The sequence below is a fragment of the Frankliniella occidentalis genome, unplaced genomic scaffold (genome assembly GCF_000697945.3).
Source record: "Frankliniella occidentalis isolate FOCC.00 unplaced genomic scaffold, Focc_3.1 Scaffold35, whole genome shotgun sequence".
NCBI lineage: Eukaryota > Metazoa > Arthropoda > Insecta > Thysanoptera > Thripidae > Frankliniella > Frankliniella occidentalis.
The window spans coordinates 1,553,442-1,576,085 of record NW_026267165.1 but is presented as its reverse complement, the minus strand read 5'-3'; the positions used below and the strand labels follow the sequence as shown (position 1 = coordinate 1,576,085).

The 22,644-nt window shown below is 39.4% G+C and overlaps 6 protein-coding genes across 10 annotated transcripts in view; 2 read left to right on the top strand and 4 right to left on the bottom strand.

Moving 5' to 3' along the window:
- Positions 1–2,954: 2,954 nt before the first annotated feature.
- Positions 2,955–4,807, bottom strand: LOC113212482 (tRNA-splicing endonuclease subunit Sen34). 3 transcript variants are annotated; one of them, XM_052266132.1, is made up of 5 exons: positions 4,500–4,807; positions 4,151–4,416; positions 3,783–4,059; positions 3,510–3,671; positions 2,955–3,285 (listed from the first exon to the last, which is right to left on the bottom strand). In XM_052266132.1, exons 1-5 carry the CDS (start codon positions 4,552–4,554, stop codon positions 3,080–3,082), a joined length of 966 nt encoding a protein of 321 aa, XP_052122092.1. In that variant the 5' UTR covers positions 4,555–4,807; the 3' UTR covers positions 2,955–3,079. The 3 variants fall into 3 exon arrangements, with proteins under 3 accessions (XP_052122092.1, XP_052122093.1, XP_026286978.1); XM_052266133.1 differs by having other exon boundaries at positions 4,151–4,410; XM_026431193.2 differs by having other exon boundaries at positions 4,151–4,389; positions 4,500–4,800.
- Positions 4,808–4,939: 132 nt separating this feature from the next.
- LOC113212485 (histone H2A) lies at positions 4,940–6,186 on the top strand. The gene is made up of 3 exons (XM_026431199.2): positions 4,940–5,132; positions 5,639–5,846; positions 5,927–6,186. The coding sequence occupies exons 1-3, from the start codon at positions 5,111–5,113 to the stop codon at positions 6,108–6,110; spliced, it is 414 nt and encodes a 137-aa protein (XP_026286984.1). The 5' UTR covers positions 4,940–5,110; the 3' UTR covers positions 6,111–6,186.
- A 639-nt stretch (positions 6,187–6,825) lies between these two features.
- LOC113212481 (serine/threonine-protein kinase grp) lies at positions 6,826–12,296 on the bottom strand. 2 transcript variants are annotated; one of them, XM_026431191.2, is made up of 9 exons: positions 12,095–12,296; positions 10,795–10,902; positions 10,237–10,525; positions 10,034–10,159; positions 9,802–9,931; positions 8,773–8,979; positions 7,744–8,021; positions 7,533–7,664; positions 6,826–7,451 (listed from the first exon to the last, which is right to left on the bottom strand). In XM_026431191.2, the coding sequence occupies exons 2-9, from the start codon at positions 10,857–10,859 to the stop codon at positions 7,233–7,235; spliced, it is 1,446 nt and encodes a 481-aa protein (XP_026286976.1). In that variant the 5' UTR covers positions 10,860–10,902; positions 12,095–12,296; the 3' UTR covers positions 6,826–7,232. The 2 variants fall into 2 exon arrangements, with proteins under 2 accessions (XP_026286976.1, XP_026286977.1); XM_026431192.2 differs by lacking the exon at positions 12,095–12,296 and adding an exon at positions 11,387–11,538.
- Positions 12,297–12,714: 418 nt separating this feature from the next.
- LOC113212473 (RNA-binding protein 7) lies at positions 12,715–14,239 on the bottom strand. The gene is made up of 2 exons (XM_026431180.2): positions 13,941–14,239; positions 12,715–13,816 (listed from the first exon to the last, which is right to left on the bottom strand). Exons 1-2 carry the CDS (start codon positions 14,043–14,045, stop codon positions 12,992–12,994), a joined length of 930 nt encoding a protein of 309 aa, XP_026286965.1. The 5' UTR covers positions 14,046–14,239; the 3' UTR covers positions 12,715–12,991.
- A 182-nt stretch (positions 14,240–14,421) lies between these two features.
- Positions 14,422–16,841, top strand: LOC113212474 (valacyclovir hydrolase). Its single transcript, XM_026431181.2, has 6 exons — positions 14,422–14,657; positions 14,833–14,923; positions 15,024–15,190; positions 15,264–15,417; positions 15,510–15,765; positions 15,931–16,841. Exons 1-6 carry the CDS (start codon positions 14,538–14,540, stop codon positions 16,064–16,066), a joined length of 924 nt encoding a protein of 307 aa, XP_026286966.1. The 5' UTR covers positions 14,422–14,537; the 3' UTR covers positions 16,067–16,841.
- LOC113212479 (calbindin-32) overlaps positions 16,828–22,644 on the bottom strand; it is an 81,703-nt gene continuing 75,886 nt past the window's right edge. Inside the window, exons 7-13 of one of the 2 annotated variants that reach the window (XM_052266134.1) lie at positions 21,903–21,983; positions 21,775–21,830; positions 21,649–21,694; positions 20,340–20,351; positions 19,614–19,670; positions 19,406–19,477; positions 16,828–19,305 (exon numbers count right to left, since the gene is read on the bottom strand). In XM_052266134.1, coding sequence (XP_052122094.1) covers positions 19,165–19,305; positions 19,406–19,477; positions 19,614–19,670; positions 20,340–20,351; positions 21,649–21,694; positions 21,775–21,830; positions 21,903–21,983 — 465 coding nt within the window. In that variant the 3' untranslated portion in view covers positions 16,828–19,164. The remainder of the gene's footprint in view (positions 19,306–19,405; positions 19,478–19,613; positions 19,671–20,339; positions 20,352–21,648; positions 21,695–21,774; positions 21,831–21,902; positions 21,984–22,644) is intronic. The other variant, XM_052266135.1, reaches the window with a different exon arrangement.

Genomic DNA, 22,644 nt, shown 5'->3' with positions numbered 1-22,644 from the left:
ATGGAAAGTTTGTGCCTGGTGCAATTTTCCTTTTTTCCCGCCCTGTCTTCCTTTTACAGGGTACGTAAGCATTCATTGAGTCTGTTTCTGTTTGTGACTCTGGCATCCCCAAACACTGCTTAACTTGGCAGTAAGTTTAGATTAGTAAAACAATATCTATCTCTACATCACCAACTCAATAATAGATCATATGCTGGAAGTTAGGCTCAGCTAAATGACTTCTTTTGTAGAAAGCCTTTTATTATTGTTTCTAGCCCCACAAAGATGTAATTTAGGTAGGACATTTACAAAATACTTTTAAGACATTCTTAGACTGACATTTTTCACTGTTGGGGTTGACCCATGAGATAGCTGAATATTATGTTGGCCTTAACTCTTTCTTGTGCCTATCCGCCAATGACTCAAGTCTTATGCTGTTTGCAATAACATTGTAGAAATCTTTTGCCAAACCTTTTATTTTATGTAATTCTGTGTTCTATGCTTTTTGTGTATCAGACTTGGCAACTGTAGAATGGGTCTGCCTATACTCTTTACAAGAGATTGCAGAGGACTGATTCTATCTTTAATGTATCAAGCCACTTCGTAATATAATTCCATACTTAAGCACTAAAATTTAAATTTTAGTTTGGGATACATTTTAGCACCAAGCCTTTCATGTAAGATGGTAGTTTTTCTGTTTTTTGTTCAAAAGTATGCTAATTTCGCCTCTGTTGGTCACAATCCCTGTCATGGGACCAGAATTTTTTATGTCTATTTTTACTAGGTTCAATGTAGTTTGCCTAATATCTTAGAGAAGCCTCTTGAATATAGATCCAGTTCACTCTATCTTTAGTTGTTTGCAACCAACAATGTCTTGAGATGTCATCTAAATAAGTTGCAGTTTTGTGAGTAGCACTGACTTGTAGGACAGAAATTGGTCACAATTATATTAGATGACATCACCGGTCAAAATTTAGTTCTCTTGACTGTCAGAAATGACATCACATGGAATGTCATATGATGCTCTCCTGACATCATTTCTGACAGTCAAGAGGACTAATTTTGACCAGTGACAATAACTGATGTCATCATCAGGAGCCTACAGTTCAAGAGGAAGTAACTTCTGGGCCCTCAAAGTGGAAATGGTTGTCAATTATGAATTTCTATCAGTCTGTCATGGAGATGGTCTCCCTTGCTACTTGTAGCTGAGAGAAGGCCACTTTATACTATTATTGACGGGGATGGAAGGTGGGGAAAAATATGATGATTTTAGTTGAACTTCAGGACAAAAAACAGAAATTTTTGAGTGGTTTGCCCAGCAATCACCTCTTGTTTTGTTTATTTTTATAATTTGCACAGCAAGCATTTCTGAAAACTGAAACAGGACTGAAGGTTTACTTTCAGAAACATGTAGAAATTCAGTTTCTTATTAACACTTTCCAGTATAAGATTTTCTGGTGCCAATCATATGTGTAATGTAGCATCTAGATTTCTGCTGTATATTTGGTTTATTTTCCTTGTTTGAAAATTTATGTAAATACCTACTTAAATACTTGCATATAAATATTTATATATTTCTATATATACATATTTATGCTCGATGGCCATGGAAGTTACAAATGAGTTTCCTTGAATTATTGAGGTATAAGGGTACATAGGTATTTTGTTAGTATACCTTGTGTTTTGCTAGGCACATTTTCCCACTAACAATCATCTAGAACTAACATTTGATTTGAAGCAGCTACTGTTGTAGTAGTTGTGTAGAAATGCTATTCAGTGTTGTTTCATTGCCAAAGCCGAGGAATAGAAAAACAACATGCTCAAAATTGTAGGGGGTCTAATGTTGGGAATCATTACCAATTGTCTATCTGTACATGATTTCTATCTTAATTTCTTGAGGACTGCAAAGCCATAAAAGTAGTTTCAACTCATTAACTCATTCAACTCAATAAGTTTCAACTCATCAAAAAGCTTCTTGTGGGAAAGTTCAATGTATCTGAAATATTTGACGCTCAGACAAAGAATTGTATAATGACGTTTTAAAGTGTTACTTTGTAAAATTTAACATGTACCCACAATACATGTGTTTGAGTGTGCCAAGTGGCACAAACTTAACTTTTAGGGTGCATGATTAATTGGTTCAGAGCATCAACATAGCTAACACATTATTTTTGTATGAGTGCTGGTTATAGATGAAAAGCATATTGTATTCAATTCCACAGATCATTCTTAGATGTGCTTAATGTTGAGGTGTTTTTTTAACCACAATCATTTTAACATTTCATTGTATAGGTCATTTCAGCACTAAAGTCAAATAGTTATTGAGAATTGGTTTCATTTCATCCATGTCATGTTCAAGAGTGTCAATAGTATAGTTAGTCCAGTTCTGATTAAAATTTTGCAGTTTTCATATTAAAGGTGGTGTAAACCCAGTCAAAAATGTCAAAACTACAAGACTTTGAATAGACCGATTGTAGACCTGAGGAACCTTAATTATCTAATTTTTCTGAATGGGAAATTCCAATTCAGTAATTTTATTTGTAGTGTTGTATTTGAAGAAGGAACCAAATGTGATGATTCTGGAAGAAAGTGAACACCTTGTTGTTATTGTGCTCAGTCCACTGGAATATTATTATTGCTGTTAGATTTCCCAAGTAACAGAGATTCATCAAGAATTGATCAATTTGTAATACAGTGACAACCCACGTCTTGGTGACGAACAGACACTTATGTCATTGTACTACAATATGACCAATTCTTGATGGATCTTTGTCACTTGTGTAACAATGACGGAAGATATGATTGTCAAAGGCTCCCTATGTCAGCAATCATTAGGTTTTTCATTTTAAAACAGCTACACCGCAGCACTTAAATCCTGGGAACTGATTTTCTTTTCCTAATATATATTTTTGTTTCTTCCTTTACTTCACATAAGAGGAGTAGTGTGTATGTTGCTTGACATGAAAATAAAATAATTTTCCTCTATAAATAAAACTTTAATTTAACATATGTATTACCTAATCTTGTACCATGGTCCATGTACCATGATCATAAACTGAACAAAGCCTTAAAAACAGAACAGAGACAGTCAGCAATCTCTTTAACTAAAAGGTACAGCAGAAGAACCAGCCCATTTAATGGACTGAAACTTCACTTCAGATGAATCTTGAGGCAATGATGCAAGTACAACAGTCTTTCTTACAGAGGATCCCAATCTGCCATAGGAAATCAACTGATGGACAGACATGCTGTTAGTATAAGAAACACAAACCACTATGAAGTGAGAGTGAAACTTGACAGGATCACCTGTGCAAAAACACAAGTCAATTAAATGTTGTACAATCATAATTCAAGTAATGATAACCATATTTATTCAATTCTTATCCCCACTCCAAATTTTACAGGTAAGTCTCTGGAAATGCTCCCATAAGACCCATAGGTACTCAATCTAAGTAGCCCCACAACTTTCTGCTTTAAAAATTAGAAGAGTGCTGTTTAGAATTGAATAAATTTGGTATATGGGCAATTACCTGGGTATACTAGAAAATCTCCTCCAAATTTGTGGCCTGTTGTTATGTAGAAACCTTTTGTCCATAAATCTTTGAAAGTTAGATACCTAGTTCTTTCCTCCTCATTTGAAGGGAATGTCCAATTGACAGGACATGCATCTTCAGGAGACAACCAAGGATAAGCTGAAATTACCACATAAATTTATTATTTAAAAAAAAACACAAATACGGTAAGCTTAACGGCTTGAATAGCTTTCCACTAGAAATCTTGTTTTGTACTTAATATTTACTGACTTGTGAAAGTTTGAACAAGAGTGTTTTCTCTTGACAATGGAGGAATCTTGGCAAGTTCTTCATCTAGCACAGTTTTGCGCTCTATTTCTTCAATGGGTTTGAGTAATTCAACTATCTTCTCTTTCTCTTCTGCATCATTGTCTGTGTTTTCAGCTGATTTACCCTTTTTTCTTTTCTTTTTTGTATCTAAGCCAAGACGTTTTCGTCGTCTTCCTTCTACTATTTTGTCCACAAGGCCCAGTAATGCTGACTTACGCTCTTCTTTCATCTGATCAGCCTGCAAGTAAAGAAATCATTGTTCAAAAGGGTCAGCAAGAAAAATGCAAGCTCTTAGTTTCTAAAAGAAGAGAAATAAAAGAATACCTTACCTGCTCGACTTGAACAGACCGGCAATGGTGTTTAAATGCTTTTACTACTCCTTCACCAGGGCACCGAGACAGAGAAGGGAATGTTTTAAGGCAAATAATATTTTTCTCTAAGAGCAACGTCGTTTCTTCTGGGAGAAGACTCATGGGCAACCCATTTAACACTTCTTGATTGGGAAGGTTTGGCAAAACACCAATTAATCCACCAACAATACGATACTCTTCACGTAATCTGATCCATTCTACAAAAACATAGAGAAAAACTGTAACTGGACAACATGCTTTTCTTCATTAGACTTATAATTATAAATAAATTGGTAAATTATAAATAAATTCAAAACATGAAAATTACCCTCAGCACTCCAAATGAGAGGTTTCCCGTCTTTTGAAATCTGGACAGTTATCATAGTGACGCAAACAGAACTAAGAGTAATAATAATGACTTTCAGCAGAAAAATTACAAAGTAAACAGAGACAGCTTTCCCAGTCTATCTTTATGTTGTAATGGTGGTAGTCTTGTCCTGTTTGTGGAGTATGAGAATATAATACCATATATTCTTTTAGTTCCGGTTCCCGTCGTTCTCGTTCTCCTTCTGTTTCCGGCTACGAGAAGTTGGGTAGAGATGAGAGAATAACTTTTGACCACGAAAGAAGCTTCCTTCGCATGCCTCTGTCGTGCTCTTTTAGTTTCACTAGTCGAACCTTTTGTTTTTTGTAAATGAAGCAACGCAAAGTGCTAAATTAACTAGCGTCCCCATCCATCATAGTCCCATCTGCCGGCTCGCGGCTCGCCACCGCCATCATTCAACTTGGCAACACTGTAATCGCCGGCGTTTTGGCGGGTTGTTGGCTTGGCGGTTGCAAAGCAAGGACCCCATTGTCAGTTGCCCGGTAGCCGTCGACAAAGACGTTTGTGCGTCCATTCCATTCTTTGTTAGTCCGTCAATCTTTCCCAATCTCATCATGTCTGGCCGTGGAAAAGGAGGTAAGTTGCTTTATTAGATAATGAACTTTTGTTACAGTTTAGGTTTCTCCGCTCCATTTCGGCTATTGAACTGGTATTTCTAGGCTCAGACTCTTCGCAAATTTTACCCTAAATGTAGTGGCCTAGTCTTAGTCCACGGTTTCACCATATACTCATCGCTCAGTTTCTTGACTACCGAACTACTTACTCACACGTATATAGCAGAATCGAATCTTGAAACAGTCATCTTCTCCAATAATTATCCTGTTCGTTATTGGCCCATTTGACCTAACCTTAATGCGCGTTCTTGAATCGGGATGTAGGTAATTTTGTACCAAGTCTTTGGATTCAATTATTTCCTCGACTTGGTTTTATTCTGCTAATTTAAATTCTCTTCACATGCGACACTATTACATCTCGCTGTATTGGCAGGATGTTTGTCAGTTAACCAAAGTAGTGTTACTTCAACAATATGCTTTTGCTTTTGCTCCTACAACCATATTAAATGTTGATTTTTTTCCCCTCAGGCAAGGTCAAGACCAAGGCAAAGTCCCGTTCCAACAGAGCTGGGCTGCAATTCCCAGTTGGTCGTATTCACAGACTGTTGCGCAAAGGAAACTATGCTGAGCGAGTGGGTGCTGGTGCTCCAGTCTATCTTGCTGCCGTGATGGAGTATCTTGCTGCTGAAGTTCTTGAGTTGGCTGGAAATGCTGCCAGGGACAACAAGAAGTCTAGGTATGATTGAAAATTTTGGTTTGGTGTTATTGGATTTTTGGTATTCGCAACTCTTTATCAATTAACGTAATTTGTTCCAGGATTATTCCCAGGCATCTTCAACTTGCCATCAGGAACGACGAAGAATTGAACAAGTTATTGTCAGGTGTGACAATTGCCCAGGGTGGTGTCCTGCCCAATATTCAGGCTGTTCTTCTCCCCAAGAAGACTGGTGATGCTGGCAAGAGTGGAAAATCCAGCAAGTCTCAATCCCAGGAGTATTAATTCAATATTCATCACTATTTCATTCATTTTATTCCTGATCTTTCTCTTACTTTGACAATAAACATTTCCCAATTTATTTGACTTGAGATTTTGAGTTACCTGCCCTATTCCATTATTTTGTTGACACGCACCCTTGAAGTCAAATTAAAGCATTCGGATCATATTCCTTTATCCTGCTTATTTGTCTCACATTTAATGGAAGTTTTTGTGGCCACCTCACTAAATTGGAACATACGTATTAGTCATTCATCTTCCAGGGTATCAATTTTAATGAGCTACTGGTCTGAAGACATACTACTGAAATGGCACAATTGGCTAATTTTCATTACGGGTAACTGTGCTGTTCTTTGGACGGGACCAAACTCCTGTAGACAATCATAGCACTGTTTGGATTAACTAGAGGTAACTTCAAACCTCAATGTGACAAAACTGGTAGTTTAAGCTTGCATACCTTGGACAACTTATTCTCCAAGAGTAATGCCATTTGTCAGTTCATTCTTAACCCCCTTGCAAGCAAGAGAACTGGTAAAAACTCATTATGGCAAAGCAATTTCATCAATAGACCTAATACAAACTAAATTGTTTAGGTTAGCAAATTAAGCAGACAAGATAAGTTCACTTGTATACGAGACATGTTAGTAAAATTTTCAGGACAGAAGTGCTGATTATTTTTTTTAACTCAGACTTTGGGTTATTGACAATGTAGAACTCAAAATACATAAAAATCAGTTTATTTTAGTGCAAAAATACAAAAGAGGCTAGCAGTTCATTTTAAATTAGGTTACAAACATTACAGTCATTAATCACGACGAGTGATGCACTTAACAGTTAAATCTAAGCGTTGACGCCTAGATCACAGACAAAGCAAATAAAGTCTAAAATTTTCTTAAAATAAAACATCAAAAATGTTTGATCACTCAGTATAAAAAGTTGTTTCAGGTACACACTGATCATAAAACAAACAAACTTTAGTATAAAGTAATCAAAGGTCTGATGATCAACTTTACATATAATTCCAGCGTTTACAATACAAGAGACTAAAAATCACAGTTTACAATATGAAGTTGAATTTTGAAATTTCTATTTTGATTCATTATAAAAAATAAATTTCCACAATTTACTTCATGGTACACTATTTGTAGCTATTGCTATTGGCCACAAGACTGGTCCCTTTAAAACCGAATCTCCCAGAGCAGATCGGATCTTCAAGAAAATCTTCTTGAACTCCAATCCACAACCTTTGGACAGCCTGAAGTCTAATAATGTCTTGCCATCCATGTCAATAATACTGGATTTGAAAATAAGTTGCATCTTGCGCCGATCAACAGTAGTGATGGTAAGCTGCAAATATCATTAATTAGTATTCTGACACAATATAGCAGCAAGAGCATATGTACTACTGTCATGGAGCATGAGACTTACAATTCCTGGTGTGTGCACTTTCCATGATGCTCCAAGTTTTTCAAGGACACAACACAAGAGTTTTTCAGATTCCTCTAAATTAGGAAGTACAAAGAAGCGGGTCATTCGCCGAACTAACCTCTGGAACACATTCTGAAAAGATACCGCGTTGGAAAATTAATTACCATGAAAATGAAGCGTAAAGCATTAAAATCACTATGAAAATACTGACCTGACTACCAGAACTACTTTGAGTGTGCTGGGTTGGGTTGAGTTGTGAGGAAAGTAACAAATCATCAATTTGGGCAGGTTGGGAGAAAGAGAAGCCTGGTCTCTCCACATCTAAATCTGTTACTGGATGCTCACTAGGCAATGCATTACCATTACCAAAGTGAGGATCAGGTTGAGACTGACATAACCTCGTGTCTTCTGTGCCAAATGGAGGTGAAAGATCACTCCCAGAACACAGGCGCTTGGGTGTTCCACTTCGGCAACTGTCATTTGTAGACACTGGAAAGAAGGGGATAGATAAAACCAATGGTCTTACCGCAGAATGCATACAGGAGCAAAGTCGTTTTTACTTTTTGTTGTTTGAAAGGATCAAGTCAAAAAAGGCCACTACGGAAGCAGATACCATTTTCCTAACTTTGGTATTCTCGCTCTATGATTTAAACTCTCATACAGCTAGATCACCAAAGATAGGACAACAGCTAATCTCTAGGACGCTACGTTGTCACATTACTCGTTGCTCCTAGAAGGAGGGCCAGGAGGGGCTCTGCTGTCCCTGCTTTGGTAATCTAGCTTTATGGCCTTTCAATTATTACATACCGCCAAATCACCAAAGAAGCAACAGGAGCAACAAGAGAGCCATAACTCCTGCGAGGTGGACAAGTGGGTCTTTAGGCCTCTATCTACACTAAATGTAACAATCAGAAACATGTTGTGTCCCCCACATCACATATTACCAAATGGCAGTACTATTTTACTTAACCGGTGAAGATCCAACGATGAGTATGCCACACTCCAGGGCAGGCACTGAGCTATCTGAGAGCCAATCACACCTCAGAGTCACTTAGTACCTGACCCAGAATAGGACAGAAAGGTAAAGATGAAATTCCAGGAAAAACCAAACTAGACAAAAGACCTCCATTCTCAACACTGGAAGACACAGCATAGAAGTGCTGTGTTCAACAGCATGATCCATGACAAGAATCATTTCTTAGTGTTATAAAAAAAGAAATGCAAAAATGCAGAAAATTACCGAGAGACTTTTGCAGTCGTTTCTGGAACCAACGGTGATTCTTGATGCGCTGAATGGTGTATCTTCCAGACGGTAGGGGAACTAAGATTTTGCGTACCAAAGAGAGAATCATATTATCCAGTTTGGACCAGGGGGTGACCATACTCTTTCCATCCTTCCAGGCAAGATACTCTGGACAATCCACAGTAGGCTGATCCCAAGGCAATTCTGCAACAAAAACAGATGACACATCAACCTTTCAGCTTATAACTAGATCTTAAAATTTGGGCCATCTGAGCCAAAAACGGCAAACCAAGACAAAGGCATAAGACTACATGTGAAAACAAACCATGCTGACAGGATGTCAGTGCTCAGGCAATCGTGCTGGGTGCTCACCTCACGGCTACAAGCACAGCATGGGGATCAGCAACAACCCTGACTTTGGTACGGTAGCTTTAGGATACAAAATACACACACCTTCAGCTAGGATACCAAAGAGAGGGGCGTTGCATTTTGAACAGCCTCATGAAGGGTAGCTAAATCAGTGATTCTAAATAAATGTCACACAAAAACAACAAAAAATACTAAACAAATTTATTACATTTCTACTATAACACAAAATTCAAAGAAGTCTACTGCACAATCAGATGGTTTAGTCTGGCAACATTTATGGCAAGTTTGTTGGAAAGATCATGCACGGAATAAAGTTCAGGGTTCCCACAATTTACTTTCTGGCATTTTCCAAGATATTCCAAACCAAATTGAGTATTTTCCTGACTTTCCATAATGAATAAAATATTGGGGATGGATAGGACATAAAAAAGGCTGAAAAGAACATCCCAAATTTAAGCACTACTTGAATTTGTCACATACTTCAAGTTCTGTGACTTTCCCTGATCATATTTCATTCCTTTGACTTTCCAGAGATGTGGGAACCCTAAAGTTAAAGTTGCAATATAATTTTAGATCAAGTCATAAACTAGCATGCTTTAAAGAATAAGGACAAGCAAGGTAAAAACATGCAATTAAAAGAAATAACATTGAACTTACCACCAGCAAGCATGGCTACCAAGATAACTCCGCATGACCAAATATCTGCAGGCTCCGCATGATATGCACGCACAAGCACCTCAGGTGCGACATAAGGAAGGGTTCCACACCGCTTTTCTAGACAGCGCTCCTACAACAGCGCCAGCACCCTGCATTACACCAGTTTGTAACATGATAAAGAGGTAGCAAAGATAGTGCATCTCAAGCCACACTAAAACTTCACAAAAATTACCTTTCCACCCATTCTAAATATGGTTGCCATTCCAAAATCGGAAATTTTCAGGGTGAGATGTTCGTCTAAGAGTAAATTTTCAGGTTTCAAATCTCTATGAGCAACTCCATGACTGTGAAGGTATTCCTAAGGGACAATGACAAATATCAGGTCAACTAACCCTGGAACTCTTCACTGAGCAACATCAAATTGAAAATACTTACAACTCCTGATATTAATTCAATGAAATATTTCTGGGCTTCCCACTGTGACATGCCAACATCAGGTTCAATTCTGTCAAACAGTTCACCACCAGCAGCATACTCCAGGAAGAGATACTCTATGTCCCCTTCGCGGCGTTGTCCAAAGAATTGGATGATATTTGGATTCGAAACTAGCCTGTGAATGGCAACTTCCTTTTTTACATTAGACCGAGCATCTGGATGCTTTTTTAAATCTATGATTTTCATTGCCACAGCCTCTCCAGTAGAATTGTTCAACAGAAGCTTGACTCTAAACAAAAGAAAAGATGTTTTTGAAAATGAGAAAAAAAATTTGTTAAAGACCACATTAACTACAAATCTTAAAAAATACATGATCATGAATAAATAATCAGTGATAATGTCATAATGGACAGGTCAAACGTTAACACAGTACGAGACACCAAGGTCACCTAATTACACTTTCAAATATCACCATGGTGAGAAGTCACAATTCGGATTCCATCAGAAACGTTACTGTAGTGAACCACACTTATAAGAAAAGGAGAAAAATCTACTTACTCTCCGTAAGCTCCTTCACCCAACGTTTGGGCAATGGTCCAGCCATCCACAAACTCTGACACCATCTTGAACTCTGCATGCCCCTTACAGCAGGCAACGAAAAATCTCCTGAAAAGAAAAGAAATTCTGAAGAACAAACTCCAATCAAATCTTCACAGAAATACTTATATTCTTAACAGACTCAGCTCTGAAGAGAACTAAGAGCAGCTATTTCACAAATATGTGAAAGTTGCAAAGATTACAGAATCCTCAACCTAATTGTAGGTTAGGGAAGAGGCCAGGAGAGGAAAACATTAAAGAAATGATAGAATTGTAGATGTTATAAAAGCTAACAGGAAATTGACGTACTGAAACTTAAGTTCAAGGTACTGGCATCACTTAGTCAGATAGGCCATATTTTCCCAGTACATGGAATTTGGGTCACAACAGGCTTCCAGGTGGCCAAGCCAAGTGTGATATCTAAGCGAGAGGGCGCGATAAGCTCGACAACAAAACCAATTTTAAAAGCCACCGCAATTTTAAAAAAACAACAATCAGAACACGGAAAATGCTAGCCTATTGGCTAACAAGAATAGAGCGAGCGGGCACCCACCTTCCCACGACAAGAACCGAATGCCATGTAAATTACATTTCCGCCGCAGGGCCGAAGAGGCTGCCGAACCTAGAACTACCCTCCCGATTTCGTCGGGCCTCAATCGATCAAGCCATGAAACCCCAACCAAGCCCGAAGCGGGGGGCCTCCATAAGGTTACGGCAGGGCAACGCTCGGCCTCGCCTTGCCAAAACCAAAGCGGGGCCCCATGGCCCCACCACCCCTCCGAGTTCGGCCCGATGCCACCGTAACCGGCGGCATATGCTAGACGAATTATCGCCACAAGCCCCATCGAGTGAACTGGGAAGCAAGGGATATCGATTAACACACCAAAGCGGCATTAACTGTTCCCAGACGAGGCCCGGGCCTCATGACCTTCCACCAACCACCGCTGCAAAAAATATGCCGGTTCGGTTCGATGCGCAACCCGAGGCTACCGACAGGCGGCACCACGACAGCAAAAAACGAACCGGAGTGCAGGAACAATCAGAGGATGAGTGCCGCTTCATTGAGCTTTAATATGTACTTCGGGAAACGCACGAACGGATAAAATATCAGGAGATCTAAAACCCGCGTCGCCATTTGTCCTGGGCCACAAAATTCCTTCGCCAGGCTAACTTTCTAATGGCTACCGGCCACGAGAATTTTCCTCCGAGCACCAGCAAACACGAGTCATCACTAAACAACTACCGTTCAATTTACACTTACTGCGTTCAACCCATCCAGTTCCCTGCAACCAGGGTCTAAGACGGACTTTAGGTGTAGATCCGATACAAAGGAATTGCTCCGAGGCAAGTTGAAGACGGTCACGCTGTCGGTGTGGTGTGTGGTGCGGCCCTGAGATGTCCTTCGCCGAGCACGTCGAAAAGGAGAAAACCTCAACTGCCGACTGTCGATTGTTTACTGGCTGGTTGGTTTCGCGCGCGCAAGCGCGATGAGAGCGCGCTGCAGTCGCACGCTGGTGGCGCCACCTAGGGCGCGGTTTTTCACAACGCTATGTTGCCAGTTTGACGTCGTACTTCGTGGATTACCGGGAATACCCAGACAGCCCCACAAATCCTTTATCCTTCAGAAGAGTAAAGAAAACGGCGATTCCTGCCACTCTTTTGCTGGTCCCCTTTTCTTTAGACATCTGTTCCAAAATTTCCCCACAATGACCCCCCCCCCCCCCCCCACTCACACACGGAGCTGAAACGGCTAATACGTTTACTGGAATGCATAGCAATTTCTTCAGTGAAAGCTTCTAAATAGTACTTGTTGTCCGTGCAGTATGAGTACGGGAAGGTAAAGAACGATTTAAAAAAAAGGGTGAATAACAATAATGCAAATAAGTCAAATAAATTTAATTTTTAATGTCACAATGAGGTTTAAGTCTGAGAAACAAATTAGAGATGAGTCCTATTTTACTTAAAGAGGAATGTTTTACTGTAAATGAGATGAATCAAGGATAATTTAAAACATGCAAAATAAAAAATTACATGCAACTACGAATTGACTCACAGGGATAGGCTTTGTGATTCACATGGAGATCAAAAATAAAGAATACCAGACAGCTATGCAATATGAAACACAAAATTAGAAAAATGATAAAAGTGAGCTGTCCTATTAATATCTTCCCCTTCTGTCCCGACGATCATGAGATCTACTTCTATTATCGTATCTTTCATTCCTACCGCCCCTGTAATCATCGTAGTTTCTATTTCTGGAATAGTGATCTTGATTGTAGCTATTACCACCTTGATAAGCATAATTATCATATCTACCACCCCCTTGATCATAGTAGTTTCCTCTATGACCTCTTTCACCACCATGGGAGTCTCTTCTGAAGTGGTCATGATCACTATTTCTATTCCTTCTCCCCCTTCCGTTATCTTCAGTAGGTACCATGTTGGAGGAATTCCTTGCAGACCAGTTTCCTTGCAAACTACTTTGGGATAATGCATTCCTGTCCACATTGGACATCTCAGAACTGCTCCCAGGCATCTCTTCTCCAGGTGGTGGAGGTTCAAAGGACATCCGAGGAGGTGGAGGCATGTACGGAGCACCCATCAAAATGGGCGATCCTGCGTACGCCCCTGCCATGGCACCTGGCCCCATGGGGGGCATTCCCATTGGATGACCCATTGGAGGACCCATGGGTCCAGGATTGAGCATGTTTCTACTCATCTGCAGGAGATGATCAAAGTCCATGTGTCCCATATCATGGCTCATATTATTTTGGCCATAGTTCACGGGGGCTGATTGACTCCTGTGATGATTGGAAACCATTCTTGATCGTAGCTTGGGTATTTTTCCAAAGAGAGCGGTGTCTTCAAACAAATCAATGGCATACGGAACAGAACTTTCATGCTTAAAATAGATAAACGCATATCCAGGATTTGGGGCTCCATCCCTGCTCCGAGGTATGTGAATCCTTTCAAGTGGGCCCGCCTACAATAAACAAATAACAACGTAACATTACTCTGGTGAAATAGTATAATATTAATAATATTAATAAATTATGACTCGTGCAAGAAGCTACGGTGCGTATTTCAACATGATGCAACATTCGTACCTGTAAAAATAACTCAAAGAGTATTTCTTCGTCGACTTTCTCATCTAAATTTCCGCAGTATAACTTTCGCTGTTCAGCATCGTTTTCCTCCATTCCGTAGCTCATTTTTAGTTTCTCTCAACAGATAATTGAGGTTCGAAATGTTTTCTGATTCCTACGCAAGTTGTCAGGGTGCCGTTTAAATGGTTTAAATTTGATGTTGGAATTTCGGATGCTAGAGCAAAACCAAAACAATCATGTAGCAAAACATAACCTAACCTGGTCCGTTTATACACTCCACTGCCACCAACTTCCGCAGTTGTTATGAACTATTAAACTAATTTTCATATCCGATATAAACGGAAAAAACTCAAAAAAACTAGTGAACAAGAATTAAATAAATGTGAATTTAGGATTTTTGAATGATTTTATTCTCCCCTTAAAGACATATTCTTTAATTTTGTTATTTTGTCACATTACAGTTTTACTTTCTTTGTTTTTCGTTTGTATGTCTGCTATCTGCTGTGGGTAGTGGTGGAGTGGAGTGTTTGGATTGAAAACAGACCTAACCGGCTTATCTTGCTACTTTGGGTTGTTTTTGACAATTGTCATCCAAGAATGCTGGTACAGTTTCGTCACACGAGAGTGTTGAAAAATGGTCACTCGCTGATGTTATGTGTAAACTCACTATTCAAGTGCAGAAGTGCTGTCCAGTACAGTGTACTGGCTGGAATGGAGGTTGGTATATTTTGAATCTATTTGCTGTCGGTATCACGGTTTCATAATTTGATCTTTTATCTCATCTTTTCACTGGTACTAAGCAAGCATAGAAATAAGAACGGTGAAGTAAATAGATAATGATGTCAGCATATACCTATAATTCTTATCTCCTTTGTTTTGTGCGTTTTCTTAGGGCGGCAAGGAAAACATTGAAGGGATAGATATTAGTTATATTCGTAAAGGATCTGGACCCCACCCTGTACTGTGTCTTCCTGGTGCGCTGGGTGAGTAGTTTCGCTAATATATGTGGCCTTTACTGATTTTAGACTTGGTTGACTTTTCATTGAAGCCCGCATAACTGACTTATTGTTACACAATACTCAGGTTCTGCCTGGACTGACTTCAAACCACAATTGGAAAAGTTGGACGATAAGGAGTTCACACTCATCGCATGGGATCCTCCTGGATATGGTCATAGCCGTCCGCCTAATCGGGACTTTTCTGGCAAGTTTCTCCACAGAGATGCCGATTTTGCACTAAAGCTTATGAAGGTTTGTGTTTCCTGAAACTAATGAACGCTTTAAATTTTTAGCTTTACTTCTTGTAATAGCTTTTATTCCTTAGGCTCTGAAAGTACCAAAATTTTCTATGCTTGGATGGAGTGATGGTGGGATAACAGCAATGATTCTAGCTTCAAAATATCCAATGCATATTAAGAAGTGTGCTGTTTGGGGTGCAAATGCTTACATTACGGATGAAGAAATTAAATTATACAGAAGTATGAAACCTCATAAGGAGCATTTTTTGTTTAGTTCCTAGTTTGGATTTAATTGTTGCCTGTGTAATGAATGTCAATTATTGTTTATCTAGAAATGCGTGACATTGATACCTGGTCAGAAAAAATGAAAGCACCATTAATTGAGTTATATGGCCTGGAATACTTCAAAACAACATGGGAAAATTGGGTTGATGCTTTTGATAAAATTTACAAATTAGATAGTGCTGATATTTGTAAAAGAGAAGTGAAGCTAGTACAATGCCCCCTTCTTGTGCTTCATGGTGATAAGGATCCTATGGTGTCCAATGAACACCCCAAATATATTTTAAGTGAAGTTCATAATTGTAGGTAAGGCAAAAAGTTTATCTTGTTTTATTTTATGTATTGAATGCTAAGTAACTAGAAGATGTACTCATGTACTCATGTACTTACACATACAGCCTACCCAGGCCATATAAATTTAATTCTTTGAACAACTAATATCATTGTTTTTTTTGTTTCTCTTTTTTGTAGAACATACAACTTTCCATTTGGGAAACATAACATACATTTACGTTACCCAGAGGAGTTCAATAAAGTGGTATCAGAATTTTTATTGACGTATGTACCAGGTGGTTCGTATCGTCGAATTCAAGGTGAGCCATCATAAAAAAGAGAATTGCTCTTCATGTTAATAAGATTTAGTGCTACCCACACTTTGTAATCTTTCCGTGTTAAAGAACACCATGTTAGTGATTCTAATTTTTCTGGCATTGCTGATAATGTTGCAAAAATAATATATTTATGATTGATCAGATCAATAACATTAGATCAATTATTTGTAGCTTGATATGTAGCTGAAATGTTACTTCCCAAGTTCTATGATTTGTAAGAACAAGATACTCTGCGTATTTCTGTACTGTACCTACTTCAAACATCTGCAAAACTGCAGTGTCTAAATACCTTGTGCTGATGTTTTGGGGGAAAGAGAACTCAACTCAGTCCAGCCCAGTGAGGGTAAAATAAGCAGAGACCCTGGTACTGGCAAGTGCACATGTTTGTTTGCAATCTGTGATAGTAGTGATTTTTTATTGCAACATTTTCTACTTTCCCCTGTCAAGGAACCTTTACTGTAAAAATTTCATTGCGTTTTTTTAAGGAATGTTTAACAATCCTACAATATCAATTATAATCAATCATTGCAATAAATACAACTTAATGTATTTGTATTTGAAATTTGAAAGCACTTGTATTATTACATAATTTATCAAAGTTTTATAGATATCATGTTAAGATTTAAATAATGTATCATTTTGGTGCGTTGATTTTAATTACAGTATGATTTTTTTTTTTTTCATTTAATAAGCTACCTCATTGGGTTTATCTGATCAATAACGTTGGTATTTGAGTTGGAAATAAATGAAACTACTATTCTGTAAACTTTATGTATTGTTGTCATATTTTACATAATGATTGATAAAGTGGTACATGCAAGTATAACATTGTATAAATAGCCTCTACATAGATTTGCAAAATTTTCGGACAGCCGGAAATAAACTCTGTTTATTGTCACACACATTTTTACCAGCAATTCGGTAGCATTTATAATATGGAATGTGTTGTGATGCACAGAGTTCATTCACGGAAATACTTAGAGACCCCTGAGTAAAAGATGAGAAAACAAAACCCTCTTATGATGGCTGAAAAATTGTAGTATTGCTTGAAAACTGTACAAGTAAACCATATAGAGATGTGCTGTGGTTAAGATAAAGTCTGTTTTGATGACAATGTGACCAGGTGACAATCAAAATTTGGACACTTAGCAATATGAAATTGACAATAGATGACTTAAAGATGATATCACGCAATAATATGATGGTTTCTGATACCAGGTCATTGTTAAATTTTTTAATGACTGGTGACTTATCCGAACTTAATCTTAGTAGTAGTCACCAGTTTTGGCTTTCTTATCAGAAGATTTTTGAGTAAAATGTAACTGGAACAGTTCTGAAGAAAAACACAAATTATGGACTAAAAATAACGGAGATTTTTCTGAACACTGGGGTGGGAGTGGGGCTTAAAGCAAATCTGCCGTGCTATTTCAGGCTTCTGTCTCTAATCTGTTAAGAGCTTTCCCATTAATGGAAAAGTCTGTTAACAATGAAAGGGTCTGTCATAACAATGAAGAAAATACTAAACTTGATATTAAATTCTCTTAAAGAAAGTACTGTAACATACTAGAAATGTCGCTTTTTATTTAGTTTGATATGTGAACTGATATTGGCCATTTTATCAATTCCAGCTCTTTATGAAAGGCCTCTTTAGTATAATTACACTGCTCATTAACTTCAGATTTGACAACCAAAGACAGATGAAGATATCCAATGGAACTCTGAGTGGAAGACTTGTTTCTACTGCTATAAATACAAGTTTGTAGGAGAACATCCACTTTCCATTTTCATCGCTAGATATTTTGAAGTGCACCTTTGATAACATTTGGATGGCCAGCATGTTTCACAAATCTTTGCATGTCACCTCTACAAGACAGCAGTGAAAATTAAAATGGAAATTCTCTACGAGGAGGCAATCTACAAACCAATTGAAAAGAGCAGAAAAGTGTGGCTTTGGAGCACTGGACAGTGAATATTGCACCATTATCCTTTTTACGAAATCATCATCTGTGTTATCAATCCTGTTATTGGAGTAACATGAAAGTGGTACATACAAGAGAGTGGCATGACACAACTGTTGCCAAATTTAAGTCTTGCCATCATCTGCTTACTCCCCTTCTTCCTTACAAATACTTGAGTCTCAGTTACTTACAATTTATTTGCACAAATAATTAAAGACATACACATTTATGCACATAAATCATCTGAATGAACATTATTTAATCACTTTTATTGCAAATTGAAATGCACTTAGCAGATAAGAATTAAAAATAATTAATTTTTTTGTATCATAATTAGACTAGGCAGGTGCTTAGAATCAACTCAATGTGAGTTTAAAGAGCATATACTGCAAATGGTAAGATAGAAAGTAATAAATCAGCAAAAAGGAAGGAGAGAGAAGGGAAGAATTAAGACAGAAAGAAAGAGAGGGAGGATATAGATAGATTTGCAATTGTGGTTTTGGATTGATGTAAATGAGTTATTTGGAATTAAGGAAAGATCAGACCTCATTTTGTTGTCAAGAGTACATACATATTTAATTTCCTATTCTGATACTCATGTTTGAGTAAGGAGGAGATGCGAGAGGTCTTAAGGAGTGAAAAGCAGATTCTACGGGTGATTATGCTGTTGGTCTTTTTTTTATTGATCTGTTGTCAATTTTTTCTTACACAACTAACAACAATGTTCAATTACCCTGTTGTGAACAGATCAACTAATATCATGAAATATTTTCCAAATTTGAAACCAATACAGGTATTTGTTTTCAAGCAAAACTGTTATTTTGTTTAGTATATTGTCCAGAACTTACTTTCAAAGTACCAGTAATTACTGACACACTGGCTTTTAATTCCCATGAAACCGGTTGTGCTTTAAACAGCTTTTTTTTCTACATACGTAGGAGAACTTTCTTAATTTATCTGTCTGTCTTTCTAGTTTCATTTTCCCTCTTCCCTCAAGTTACCTGCTTATTTATTCATTTTAGTTCAAAATGCCTGCCTTCCTTTCCCTCTCCCTCATTCATATAGTTTTAGCATAGACAATATTTACAAAAGAAGATGGATGCTCTTACAATAGTGTGACAGCACAGGAAGTTTGTTTAGGAATCTTCCTGATTGTGCTTTGCGAGGGCAAGCAAAATCATTGTGAGCTCTTTCTTGTTAATCTTTCCATCCTTGTTGTAGTCAACTCCTTGTAGGATGGTTTCTTCAAATTCTCGTAGATCTGTTGCATCATAATCCTGATAACAGAAAAGAACAAAAACAATTGTAGTGCCAAACTTTTATGCTTTGGAGAATTTTTGTCCATCCAGAAAAACAAATTATTTTTTGCTTGGTGACCTTTTTGACAAGTTCCAGAAGGTCTTTGAGGAATCCCCGCAACTCTTCATTTTCAATTGTGCCATTGTTATCCTGCCAGCAAAAGTTAAGACTTTAGTGAAGCGCACTGCTAATTTGATTTGACTCAAAATTAAGGGCAGGCCCGGCAAGTGGCGCTGGCGCAGATTGGGTTGCCTACGTCCACGGCGCCCTGTCATCATGTACTCACGCGGTCGTACAGTGAGAAGACGCGCTCAATGTCATCCTTAGTGAGCTTTGTCGCACCCTGGAGAACATATTTGTCATTAGAGTCTTGCGTGATAACAAGTTCAGTCACACACTTCACTCCTAAGTTCAGTCACACACTTCACTCCTTTTTCTTTAGCGCAGCGACTAGTAAAGGAAAGCCAGCAACGTGCAGATAGCGCGCGGAAAGTATAATAGGTAGAGGAAAGGCGGATCAAAGCAGGGCGAAGAAAAGAAGGTTTGCGGCATCTTTTACTGGGTAATTTAGAATATATGTGTAGAATCTAAAACGTCCACGACAAGAATTTAAAATTTTAAGAAAATGTGCTCTTTACATGTTAATATGATATGTTTATGAATGTTTTTTTTTTTTTTTTTTTTTTTTTTTTTAATTTCTCTATGAAGATTTTCATAAACTTTACAAAAATCACTCTCGATAACACCGCTAACAGCAGCTTTGCGTAGTACTTGATCAAGCAGATTGTCTACAGTACGGATCGACAATCTCCGACAACTCGGTGTTTTATTTTACAAATACTTATAGAGACAATTTAAAAAATAAACTTGGAAAATTAATAAGAAATTGGCAATGATAACGTAGGTCGTAATTGGTCTTATTTATTTATGAAGTTGTTTGAGTTGTCGGAGCGACGATCCTTACGTTACAAAATTGAAAAGAGATCGTGCTGCTTTGTGGAAATTTACTTACTTCCATTCCCTCCTGAGGGACGTTCAGTGACAGAAGGCAAACTTTATGAGTCCACACACAGAGAGAGAACTTATTTAAGACTCCAAGGCGTACGTAGGTAGGACGCCCACGCCGCGCTCAGATAGCAAGATTAAGACAGATTAAGACAGAAGGCAGAAGGGTTGAACACAATGTTAACAGAAGGAAGAAGAGTAATAAGAGAGGAGTCAAGGGAAGAGAGTGCAGTCCAGACGGAGAGGGTGAAGCAAAAGTCTACGGTGTGTGAAAGGACAAGAGAGAGGCCAGAAAACAAACGAGAGACCATATTGAACAAGGCGAGAGGTGCCCGGGTGTCGAGGAGACACAGCAGCATACAAAACACTAAGCTGGTGCCCCAATAGCACTTTGTGCGCGTGAAAACTTCCTCGCGCTTTTTTGTGGTTTTGTTTTCACAATTATTTTAGGAAATTGTACAGGGCGGATCACAGAGCTGACAACAGTTTGTAGTAACACTGCACGGCATGCACTCGCTCGAGCCTTTCGACGCCATGTGGTTAGCCACCCTGACCTGCCAGTGCACGGCTCCGCGGCTGCATGCGGTACAGTATAACTGCAAAATGTTCTGGGTTTCGTGGGCCACACTGTACTGAAAGAAATAGGGTGCGGAGGCCAAAATGCGTCAACTTGACGTCAAAGTCACATGAGATTATTATGACTGATACCCGGGGAAAACGTCACAAAATCTTCACGAGCACGAGGTGAGCGACACCACTGGATACGTTTGGTATCACCAGTGACCTCCCTCCTATGCGCAAAATTGTAACTCCGTTCGGTCAAACAGAGATCGTGATATAATTTCATGAAAAGAAACGTTTTCCAAGTGTATTAAGCCGTCGTTACGTTTTCGCGGGTAAAAGAACGCAAACATATGCTCACGCGCATTCTTTTAGAACTGTAAACAAACTGAAAGAATGATTTTGAAACAGAATTTGGAGAACTTAGGCATCATCCAGAAAGTACCTCATTTCCGTTATGAACCCGTCAAGTTTAGCCTAAGCAAGCTCCTCATGGCGCCTGATGGGTAGGCAACATCTTGCCTGCAATGCCTCCTGCGGGGTGGCCTACCCCAAGTCTCGCAGGCTCCGAAAACCCGTCATTTGCCAAATGAATCTGAGAAAAACGGACGTACTTTCTGGACTATCCCTTATTGTGCTGATTTGGAAGACTCTACTGAGCTTGGAATTGAGAGAACAAATAATGTGTATTCCGAGGTTCGAGAGCACGCGTCTCTATTTGAAATTGCATCTGCACAGCGGAAACAGCCACTCACCTTGAATACTTGTCTGCACAGGAAGTTCTCTTTCACTGGGAGCAGCCTGCAATGATAATCGCATTAGAACTGTCTGCTATCACTTCCTTTGATGTATGTTAATGTCCATCAAACGGGTTGACTTACTTTGCCATCTCTGACAGCTGTAGGCGGCCGTCGTGGTTCGCGTCGAAAACCTGCAGCTGCAATCGGGATGATAACAAGGGCTCAGTATTGGATCAACCGCCAGACAGAAGAAAGGAAATGTGTCTCACCATGGTGTCCGTGTACTCAATCAGCTTGTCCTCGCTCACGTCGTTAATCTTAGCCTCTTTTAAGAGGTCTCGGAGGAAGTTCTGCAAAACCACAAGATGGTCAAATTAGTGGAATGTCATAGCAAGAGACACCGGGTACTACGACAAAGGATATGGAGGGACACAAAAGGGGTGGGGTGGGTAGAGGGGTGGGGGTGGGGTGTTCACCACTCACTCCAGTAGGAGCCCAGCCCACACCAGCCCACACCCTGTAGACTTTGTCCAACGAAGTCTACGGAGCGCGAAGTCCTCCCTCGCACCCCTCACGACGCTACGGGGTGGTCATCTCGAGCCCACCAGACTTTGCGGCAGCTGAGAATAAGACCCCGCGCCGTAATCACGTAGATTCATAGAAATTGGCCGTAGATTCCACGTGGATGGTACGAGATTTTCCCATGGGGTCGGGCGTGAGGGGCGGCCGAGGGAGGGGAGTAGGGTTTGGAAAGGGGGGGGGGTGCAGACCCAAGGCAAATAACGCGCAATAACACGAGGGGAAAGAATGCGGGAGCTGGCTGGGTGTGGCGGAGCTTGGTGTGGGCGGGGGTCCCACCCTCCCGGGGGCGGGCCTCTGGCCGCCTCTGGCGCACCCGCACGCGGCCGGCCCAGGACCATCCGGGACGCGTGACCAGCCTGCCTGCCGAGCTCGAGGTCCGGGCCACCTCCGGAAGTGCGGCCCTGCGCCCTTCCCGTCGTCTGCGGCTCC

Coding starts and splice junctions, on each gene's coding strand:
- LOC113212474 (XM_026431181.2), top strand. CDS start 14,538: ATGCTGGTACAGTTTCGTCACACGAGAGTGTTGAAAAATGGTCACTCG. Junction 15,418..15,509: donor AGAAATTAAATTATACAGAA/GTATGAAACCTC, acceptor TTGTTTATCTAG/AAATGCGTGACATTGATACC. Junction 15,766..15,930: donor AGTGAAGTTCATAATTGTAG/GTAAGGCAAAAA, acceptor TCTTTTTTGTAG/AACATACAACTTTCCATTTG.
- LOC113212482 (XM_052266132.1), bottom strand. CDS start 4,554: ATGATAACTGTCCAGATTTCAAAAGACGGGAAACCTCTCATTTGGAGT. Junction 4,417..4,499: donor TCTCATTTGGAGTGCTGAGG/GTAATTTTCATG, acceptor CATGTTGTCCAG/TTACAGTTTTTCTCTATGTT. Junction 3,672..3,782: donor TCTTGTTCAAACTTTCACAA/GTCAGTAAATAT, acceptor TGGTAATTTCAG/CTTATCCTTGGTTGTCTCCT.
- LOC113212473 (XM_026431180.2), bottom strand. CDS start 14,045: ATGAGCTACGGAATGGAGGAAAACGATGCTGAACAGCGAAAGTTATAC. Junction 13,817..13,940: donor TCTTTGAGTTATTTTTACAG/GTACGAATGTTG, acceptor TGTTTATTGTAG/GCGGGCCCACTTGAAAGGAT.
- LOC113212481 (XM_026431191.2), bottom strand. CDS start 10,859: ATGGTGTCAGAGTTTGTGGATGGCTGGACCATTGCCCAAACGTTGGGT. Junction 10,526..10,794: donor GGTGAAGGAGCTTACGGAGA/GTAAGTAGATTT, acceptor TCTTTTGTTTAG/AGTCAAGCTTCTGTTGAACA. Junction 8,022..8,772: donor ACGACTGCAAAAGTCTCTCG/GTAATTTTCTGC, acceptor CCTTCTTTCCAG/TGTCTACAAATGACAGTTGC.
- LOC113212485 (XM_026431199.2), top strand. CDS start 5,111: ATGTCTGGCCGTGGAAAAGGAG. Junction 5,133..5,638: donor GTCTGGCCGTGGAAAAGGAG/GTAAGTTGCTTT, acceptor TTTTCCCCTCAG/GCAAGGTCAAGACCAAGGCA. Junction 5,847..5,926: donor AGGGACAACAAGAAGTCTAG/GTATGATTGAAA, acceptor AATTTGTTCCAG/GATTATTCCCAGGCATCTTC.